Source organism: Bufo gargarizans, chromosome 6 (assembly GCF_014858855.1).
Source record: "Bufo gargarizans isolate SCDJY-AF-19 chromosome 6, ASM1485885v1, whole genome shotgun sequence".
NCBI lineage: Eukaryota > Metazoa > Chordata > Amphibia > Anura > Bufonidae > Bufo > Bufo gargarizans.
This window is the reverse complement of record NC_058085.1, coordinates 124,373,218-124,382,107: the sequence shown is the minus strand read 5'-3', so window position 1 is coordinate 124,382,107 and position 8,890 is coordinate 124,373,218. Positions and strand designations below refer to the sequence as shown.

Below are 8,890 nucleotides of genomic sequence, written 5' to 3'. Positions count from 1 at the left end.
TGAAGCCAGATTGTCTGTTACGGGACCTCTCTCCTCTGCCTGGGTGCTGGGCCTAAATTTATGAAAATGGACTCTTACAGTGGTGGGGGACGTGAAGCCAGATTCTCTGCTATGGGACCTCTCTCCAATTGATTTTGGTTAATTTTTATTTATTTAATTTTTATTTTTATTCATTTCCCTATCCACATTTGTTTGCAGGGGATTTACCTACATGTTGCTGCCTTTTGCAGCCCTCTAGCCCTTTCCTGGGCTGTTTTACAGCCTTTTTAGTACCGAAAAGTTCGGGTCCCCATTGACTTCAATGGGGTTCGGGTTCGGGACGAATTACGGATCGGGTTCGGATCCCGAACCCGAACATTTCCGGGAAGTTCGGCCGAACTTCTCGAACCCGAACATCCAGGTGTTCGCTCAACTCTAGTGAAGATCTCTTGCAAATCATTTTTATTTATAAAAAAATACCAAATTTACCAAAAAATTAAAAAAAATTGCAAATTTCCAAGTTTCAATTTCTCAACTTCTATAATACCTCAAAAAATAGTTAGTTTACATTCCCTATATGTCTAATTCATGTTTGAATCATTTTGGGAATGATATTTTATTTTTTAGGGATGTTACAAGACTTAGAAGTTTAGAAGCACATTTTTCAGAAATTTTTAAAAACCCAATTTTTAGGGACCAGTTCAGGTCTGAAGTCACTTTGCAAGGCTTACATAATAGAAACAACCAAAAATGACCCCATTCTATAAACTACACTCCTCAAGGTATTCAAAACTGATTTTAGAAACTTTGTTAACCCTTTAGGTGTTCCACAAGAATTAATGGAAAATAGAGATACAATTTAAAAATTTCACTTTTTTGGCAGATTTTCCATTTTAAGAATATTTTTTCCAGTTACAAAGCAAGGGTTAACAGCCAAACCAAACTCAATATTTATGGCCCTGATTCTGTAGTTTACAGAAAAACCCCATATGTGGTTGTAAACTGCTGTACGGGCACACGGCAGGAGGCTGAAGGAAAGGAATGCCATACGGTTTTTGGAAGGCAGGTTTTGCTGGACTGTTTTTTTTTACACCATGTCCCATGTGAAGCCCCCTGATGCGCCTCTAGAGTAGAAATTCCATAAAAGTGATCCTATCTAAGAAACTACACCCCTCAAGGTATTCAAAACTGATTTTACAAATATTGTTTACCCTTTAGGTGTTCCACAAGATTTAATGGAAAATAGAGATACAATTTAAAAATTTCACTTTTTGGGCAGATTTTTCATTTACATTTTTTTTTCCAGTTACAAAGAAAGGGTTAACAGCCAAACCAAACTCATTATTTATAGCCCTGATTCTGTAGTTTACAGAAACACCCCATATGTGGTCGTAAACCGCTGTACAGGCACACGGCAGGGCACAGAAGGAAAGGAATGAAATACGGTTTTTGGAAGGCAGGTTTTGCTAGACTGTTTTTTTTTTACACTCATGTCCCATTTGAAGCCCCCTTATGCACCCCTAGAGTAGAAACTCCATAAAAGTGACCCCATCAGAAACTACACCCCTCAAGGTATTCAAAACAGATTTTACAAACGTAGTTAACCCTTTAGGTGTTCCACAAGAGTTATTGGCAAATGGAGATGAAATTAAAAATTTTTAATTTTTTGGCAAATTTTCCATTTGAATCCATTTTTCCCAGTAACAAAGCAAGGGTTAACAGCCAAACGAAACTCAATATTTATGGCCCTGATTCTGTAGTTTACAGAAACACCCCATATGTGGTCGTAAACAGCTGTACGGGCACACGGCAGGGCGCAGAAGGAAAGGAATGCCATATGGTTTTTGGAAGGCAGATTTTGCTGGACTGTTTTTTTTGGACACCATGTCCCATTTGAAGCCCCCCTGATGCACCCCTAGAGTAGAAACTCCAAAAAAGTGGCCCCATTTTAGAAACTACGAGATAGGGTGGCAGTATTGTTGGCACTAGTTTAGGGTACATATGATTTTTGGTTGCTCTATATTACACTTTTTGTGAGGCAAGGTAACAAGAAATAGCTGTTTTGGCACCGCTTTTATTTTTTGTTATTTATAACATTCCTCTGACAGGTTAGATCATGTGATATTTTTACAGACCAGGTTGTCACTGACGCGGCGATACCTAATATGTATACTTTTTTTTTTTTTATGTAAGTTTTACACAATGATTTCATTTTTGAAGCAAAAAAAATCATGTTTTAGTGTTTCCATAGTCTGAGAGACATAATTTTTTCAGTTTTTGGGCGATTACCTTGGGTAGGGCATGATTTTTGCGGGATCAGATGACGGTTTTATTGGCACTATTTTAGGGCGCGTGTGACTTTTTGATCGCTTGCTATTACACTTTTTGTGATGTAAGGTGACAAAAAATGGTTTATTTAGCACAGGTTTTATTTAAAAAAAATTACGGTGTTCATCTGAGGGGTTAGGCCTCTTTCACACTTGCGTTGTCCGGATCCGTCGTGTACTCCATTTGCCGGAATTACACGCCGGATCCGGAAAAACGCAAGTGAACTGAAAGCATTTGAAGACGGATCTGTCTTCAAAATGCATTCAGTGTTACTATGGCAGCCAGGACGCTATTAAAGTCCTGGTTGCCATAGTAGTAGTGGGGAGCGGGGGAGCAGTATAATTACCATCCGTGCGGCTCCCGGGGCGCTCCAGAATGACATCAGAGCGCCCCATTCGCATGGATGACGTGTCCATGCGATCACGTCATCCATGCGCGTGGGGCGCCTGACGTCACTCTGGAGCGCCCCAGGAGCCTCACGGACAGTAAGTATACTGCTCCCCCGCTCCCCACTACACTTTACCATGGCTGCCAGGACTTTAGCGTCCTGGCAGCCATGGTAACCATTCAGAAAAAGCTAAACGTCGGATCCGGTAATGCGCCGAAACGACGTTTAGCTTAAGGCCGGATCCGGATTAATGCCTTTCAATGGGCATTAATTCCGGATCCGGCCTTGCGGCAAGTGTTCAGGATTTTTGGCCGGAGCAAAAAGCGCAGCATGCTGCGGTATTTTCTCCAGCCAAAAAACATTCCGGTCTTGAACTGAAGACATCCTGATGCATCCTGAACGGATTTCTCTCCATTCGACGACGGAACTCTATGCCGGAACAAAAGAACGCGGCGATACCTAATATGTATACTTTTTATTTATTTATGTAAGTTTCATACAATAATATAATTTTTGAAACAAAAAAAAAAATCATGTTTTAGTGTCTCCATAGTTTTTTCAGTTTTTGGGGGATTATCTTAGGTAGGGTCTCATTGTTTGCAGGACGAGATGACGATTTTATTGGCACTATTTTGGGGTGCATATGACTTTTTTATCGCTTGCTATTATACTTTTTGTGATGTTTTACACAATAATATAATTTTTAAAACAAAAAAAATCATGTTTTAGTGTCTCCATAGTCTGAGAGCCATAGTTTTTTCAGATTTTGGGCGATTATCTTAGGTAGGGTCTCATTTTTTCTGGGATGAGATGACGGTTTGATTGGAACTATTTTGGGGTGCATATGACTTTTTTATCGCTTGCTTTTACACTTTTTGTGATGTAAGGTGACAAAAAATGATTTATTTAGCGCAGTTTTTATTTTAAATTTTTTACGGTGTTCATCTGAGGGGTTAGGTCATGTGATATTTTTATAGAGCCGGTCAATACGGGCGCGGCGATACCTAATATGTATACTTTTTTTTATTTTTGTAAGTTTTACACAATAATATAATTTTTTAAACAAAAAAAAATCATGTTTTAGTGTATCCATATTCTGAGAGCCATCGTTTTTCAGTTTTTGGGCGATTATCTTAGGTAGGATCATATTGTTTGCGGGACTAGATGATGATTTGATTGGCACTATTTTGGGGTGCATATAACTTTTTTATCGCTTGCTATTACACTTTTTGTGATGTAAGGTAAAAAATTGTTTATTTAGCACAGTTTTTATTTTTTATTTTTTACGGTGTTCATCTGAGGGGTTAGGTTATGTGATATTTTTATAGAGCCGGTCGATACGAACGCGGAAATACCAAATATGTATACTTTTTTTTATTTATGTAAGTTTTACACAAACAAAAAAATTATGTTTTAGTGTCTCCATATTCTGAGCCATAGTTTTTTAATTTTTTGGGGGCGATTGTCTCAGGTAGGGGCTAATTTTTTGCAGGATGATATGACGGTTAGATTGGCACTATTTTGGGGTGCATATGACTTTTTGATCGCTTGCTGTTGTACTTTTTGTGATATAAGGTGACAATTTTTTTTTATTTAGCACAGTTTTTATTTTTTATTTTTTATGGTGTTCATCTGAGGGGTTAGGTCATGTGATATGTTTATAGAGCCAATCGATACGGACGCGGCGATACCTAATATGTATACTTTTTTTCCCTTCTATTTTTTACCAATTTTTTGTAACTTTATTTGGGGAAAATGACGTTTTTGTTTATTTTTACTTGAAACGTAAATTTTTCTGGGGGGGAAAACTTTATTTTTTCATCTTTTGCTTTCACTTTATTTTTCGTCCCACTTTGGGACTTGAACTTTGGGGGGTATATTACTTTACAATGCATTCCAATACTTCTGTATAGTCAGGCCGGACGAGGAGCGCAGCGGTGGGGGAGGCCGTTCATGAAGAGGTGATGGCAGCGAAAGGACAGGTGAGGTAAGGGTTAAGTGGGAGACTGGGTCAGTTAGGCGCGAGTTGTCAGGGGAGCGGGAGGGGGTGGGGGCGTGGCTAGCGCTTGCGAGGGGAAGAGGCGGGAGAGAGAGGACAGTGCGGCCAGGGCAAGCGAACGGAGCAGACCTGCGTTAAGATGTCGGCTCAGGGGATGTCGGTGGAGCAGCTGCTGGAGTGGCTGAGGAGAGAGGCGGAGGTGCGGGGGCCTGGCTGGCTGCAGGAGCAGGTGGGTGCGTGCGGAGTTTTGCCTGCTCCTGTGGCTACCCCTCTTGAACGGGCGGCACGGCCGCGGCGGGGTCACCCACCGGCGCGCCTCAGCCCTGAAAGCACCCCCCGGGCCCGGCGCCGAGTCGGGAGCCCCTCTGCGGACCCTCCGCGGCGGAGGGCGGCCGCTCGGCCTGCAGTGAGTCGCCCTCGCCGCGGGAGGAATCCCACTACACGGCGGGGCCCTGAGAGGAGCGGGACGCCCCCTCCCCCGCTCCCGGCGGCGGTCTTCATGGATGCGGGACCAGGAACGGTGGTCCGGCCTGGGCCTTCTTACAGCGGGCGGTCCACTCGGCGGCAGGATGAGTTCCAGGTGCTTCGGGCTGCATGGGATGGAGGGGATTCCCCGTGCAGGCCCAGAGAAGATCGAGGCGGTGAGGTAGAGGGTCCCCTCGTCGACACGGACGCCGCGGTTCCGGCCCGGGGGCCTTCCAGTGTGGTCCAGAGGGTCGTCCAGGTGGTCCAGGAGGAGCAGCCGTCGACGTCTGGGAGCTACGCCAGTGAAGTGTCGGTGCGGCGGGAGTCTGGATCAGCGGCAGCGGGAGTCACAGCGCCCGTGGTGCCTGGTGAGATTGCATGGGGACCCATTTTAGCGCAGGGCTTCCCGGTGGGGGGGGCTGGGGGTGGGGCGGCCATGGGTGAGTTAGGTAAGGGGTTGGGGCAGTTGTTGGGGGGGCTGGCGGGATGGTTGTCTGGGTTGGGGTCCGGAGGGGGGTCGCCATTGCAGGGTTGGGGAGTGTTGCCGGGGTTGGGGGCTGGGACGCAGGTTGGGGGGGATGCGGAGGGGCAGAGGTTGGATGACAGGGCGCGTGGCGAGGTGTATGTGTGCTTTGGGGGCTCATTTGAAGCAGGAGGTGCGGGAAAAGATATGGAAGGGGAGTATGTGGAGATTTTTTCGCTGCTCCCGTTGGAACGGTTTAACTTGGACAGGGGGAAGAAGGATGAGGGTAAGAAGGTGGAGGAGGAGGAGAAGCGGCGGCATCGGCTGATTCCGCGGACATTTGCTAATTGGCTTCAGGCGTTTGCCATTTTAGCTAGTGTCATTGGGGAACGGTCCCCGGAGTGCTGTTCGGCGCTGTTTTGCTATCAGGACGCCATAGGGGAAGCGTATCGGGTTTACGGTGGGGTGGGCTGGCTCCGGTATGATGAGCAGTTCCGGCAGCGTAAGGCGGTTAGGCCTGATATCCGGTGGGATCACAAGGACATCGGGCTGTGGCTGAGGGTGACGGCGGTGCCTAGGGCTGGGCAGTCCTTTCGGGGGGAGCCGGGCGGGTCTTCTCCAGGAGCGTTGGCGGCTGCGTCGGCAAAGGGGCTGTGTTTCCTCTTTAATGAGGGAAACTGCAGGTTTGGGGCAAAATGCAAATTCAAGCATGAATGCACTGGGTGCGGTGGGCCCCATGGAGCGAGCCGTTGCTTTAAGGGGGGACGGCAGCGGGGGGGTGAGGGGGCTGGAAAAGGGACTGACTCCGGTGCGGGTGGACGTGATGCAGGAGTTTCTAGATAGATATCCGGATCGGGAAGCGGCTAGGTTGTTGGGGGACGGTTTTCGTTTTGGTTTTCGCATTCCCTCTGTGGTGGCGGCGGGGCCTGTGGTTCACAAGAACCTTAGGTCTGCGCTTGAGCATGGGGGAGTGGTTGGGGACAAGTTGCGGAGAGAGGTTGAGCTGGGGCGGATGGCGGGTCCGTTTAGGGAGCCACCGCTCCCGAATCTGAAGGTGTCTCCTTTGGGGGTGGTGCCGAAGAAGGAGCCGAATAAGTTTCGGCTCATTCATCATTTGTCTTACCCCAAGGGTGCGTCGGTCAATGACGGTATTGATCCGGAGATTTGCTCGGTGGTTTATACTTCCTTTGACGCGGCTGTGAGGTGGGTGAGGAGGTGGGGGCGGGGGGCGCTGTTGGCAAAGGTTGACGTTGAGGCGGCTTTTCGTCTGCTTCCGGTTCACGTGGAGAGCATGGGGTTGTTGGGCTGTTTTTGGGAGGGGGCGTATTTTGTTGATCGGTGTTTGCCTATGGGGTGCTCTCTCTCGTGCGCGTACTTTGAGACTTTTAGCTCGTTTTTGGAGTGGGTGGTGATCGAAGTGTCGGGTTGTAAGTCTGTGATACATTACCTGGACGACTTCTTGTGTTTGGGGCCGGCGGATTCGCGGGTGTGTTCCTTGTTGTTGCACACGTTGCAATCGGTTTTTGAGCGTTTTGGGGTGCCGTTAGCGCGGGAGAAGACGGTGGGTCCGGTGACGGAGTTATGTTTTTTGGGGATTGTCATAGATACGGAGCGGATGGAGTGTAGGCTGCCTGAGGATAAGTTGCTGGATTTGCGCTGCGGTATTGAGCGGGCCATAGGGAAAGAGAAGATCAGGTTGCGGGATTTGCAGTCGTTGTTAGGGAAGCTCAACTTTGCTTGTCAGATTATGCCGATGGGGAGGATTTTTTGCAGGCGGTTGTCGGCGGCTACGGGGGGGGTGTCGGCGCCTCATCACTTCATACGGTTGGGCAAGGAGTTAAAGGGGGATTTGAGGGTGTGGGCGGAATTTTTGGGGCAGTATAATGGGCGGACGCTGGTTATGGGGGGGTTGTGTGATTCCGTGGATTTCGAATTGTATACGGATGCGTCGGGGGGGGGTGGGGTTTGGGGCTTATTGCCAGGGACAATGGTGTGCGGGCAGGTGGCCGGAGGCATGGGTGACCCGAGGATGGGTGAGGAATCTGGCGTTGTTGGAGCTGTTTCCGATTGTTATGGCGGTAGTGTTGTGGGGTGAGAGATTTGGGAATCGGAAGGTCCGGTTTCATTGTGACAACCTTGGGGTGGTACAGGCTATTAACAGTTTGTCAGCGTCTTCCCCGCCAGTGGTTCGGCTGTTGCAGTTTTTGGTGTTGCGTTGTTTGTCGATTAATGTTTGGGTGGTGGCGGAGCATGTTGCTGGTGTGTCTAATTCAGTGGCGGATTCTCTTTCTCGTTCGCAGTGGGAGCGGTTCCGGCTTCTAGCGCCAGAAGCGGAGGAGGAGGGTCTGGAGTGTCCGCCGTGGCTCTGGGGGATCCTGGAGGAGAAGTGATGGGGTTGTTGAGGGATTCGCTGAGTCCGGGTACTTGGAAGGAGTATGGTAAGGCGTGGACGACCTGGGAGTGTTGGAATGATGCCAGGGGGACGGGTGTTGGGGGCGGGGAGGTTAGGCTGTTGGAGTTGCTGGGTTGTTTGAAGAGGGAGGGGTGGACAGTGTCCAAAGTGAGTCGTTTTATGGCAGGGGTAGCTTTTGGGTTTAGGTTGAGGCGGCTGCCTGATTTGACGAAGGGTTTCCTGGTGCGGCAGGTGTTGAAGGGTTGGCGCAGGGGGGAGCCCAAGGTGCCGGATCAGAGGAAGCCGGTGTCTTTTGAGTTGCTGTTGCGGGTGGGCGTGCAGTTAAGTAGCATTTGTAAGTCTGGTTGGGAGCGGGGGTTGTTCAGGGCGGCTTTTGCATTAGCGTTCTTTGGAGCGTTTAGATTAGGGGAGTTGGTGAGTGGCAGTGTTCGGAGAGCGGGGGGTTTGCGGTGTGATGATGTGGAGTTAGCGGTGGACAGGGTTGTGGTTCGGATTCGACGGTCCAAAACGGATCAGGAGGGCAGGGGGCGGCAGTTTGTGTTGTTTGCGGTCCCGGGTTGTGGTATGTGCCCGGTGCGGTGTGCGGGCGCTTACGGCGCGGGGATTACCAAGGATGCGCTGCCATTTCTTCGGCATGAGGATGGTTCCTTTTTGTCCAGATTTCAGTTTCTGGCGGTGTTTAAGAAATGTTTGAGAGGATTGGGCGTGCCGGCGGAAGGATATGCTGGGCATTCGTTTCGGATTGGGGCCGCGACGGAGGCGGCTAGGTTGGGGGTCAGTGCGGAGGGGATTAGGAGAATTGGGCGTTGGGAGTCGGCGCGGTTTAAATCGTATGTTCGGTTGGGGTTTTTGTAA

The 8,890-nt window shown here is 48.7% G+C and overlaps 1 protein-coding gene across 1 annotated transcript; it reads left to right on the top strand.

Moving 5' to 3' along the window:
- Positions 1-4,738: 4,738 nt before the first annotated feature.
- Positions 4,739-8,890, top strand: LOC122942023. The gene is made up of 2 exons (XM_044299517.1): positions 4,739-5,527; positions 7,923-8,890. The coding sequence occupies exons 1-2, from the start codon at positions 4,834-4,836 to the stop codon at positions 8,888-8,890; spliced, it is 1,662 nt and encodes a 553-aa protein (XP_044155452.1). The 5' UTR covers positions 4,739-4,833.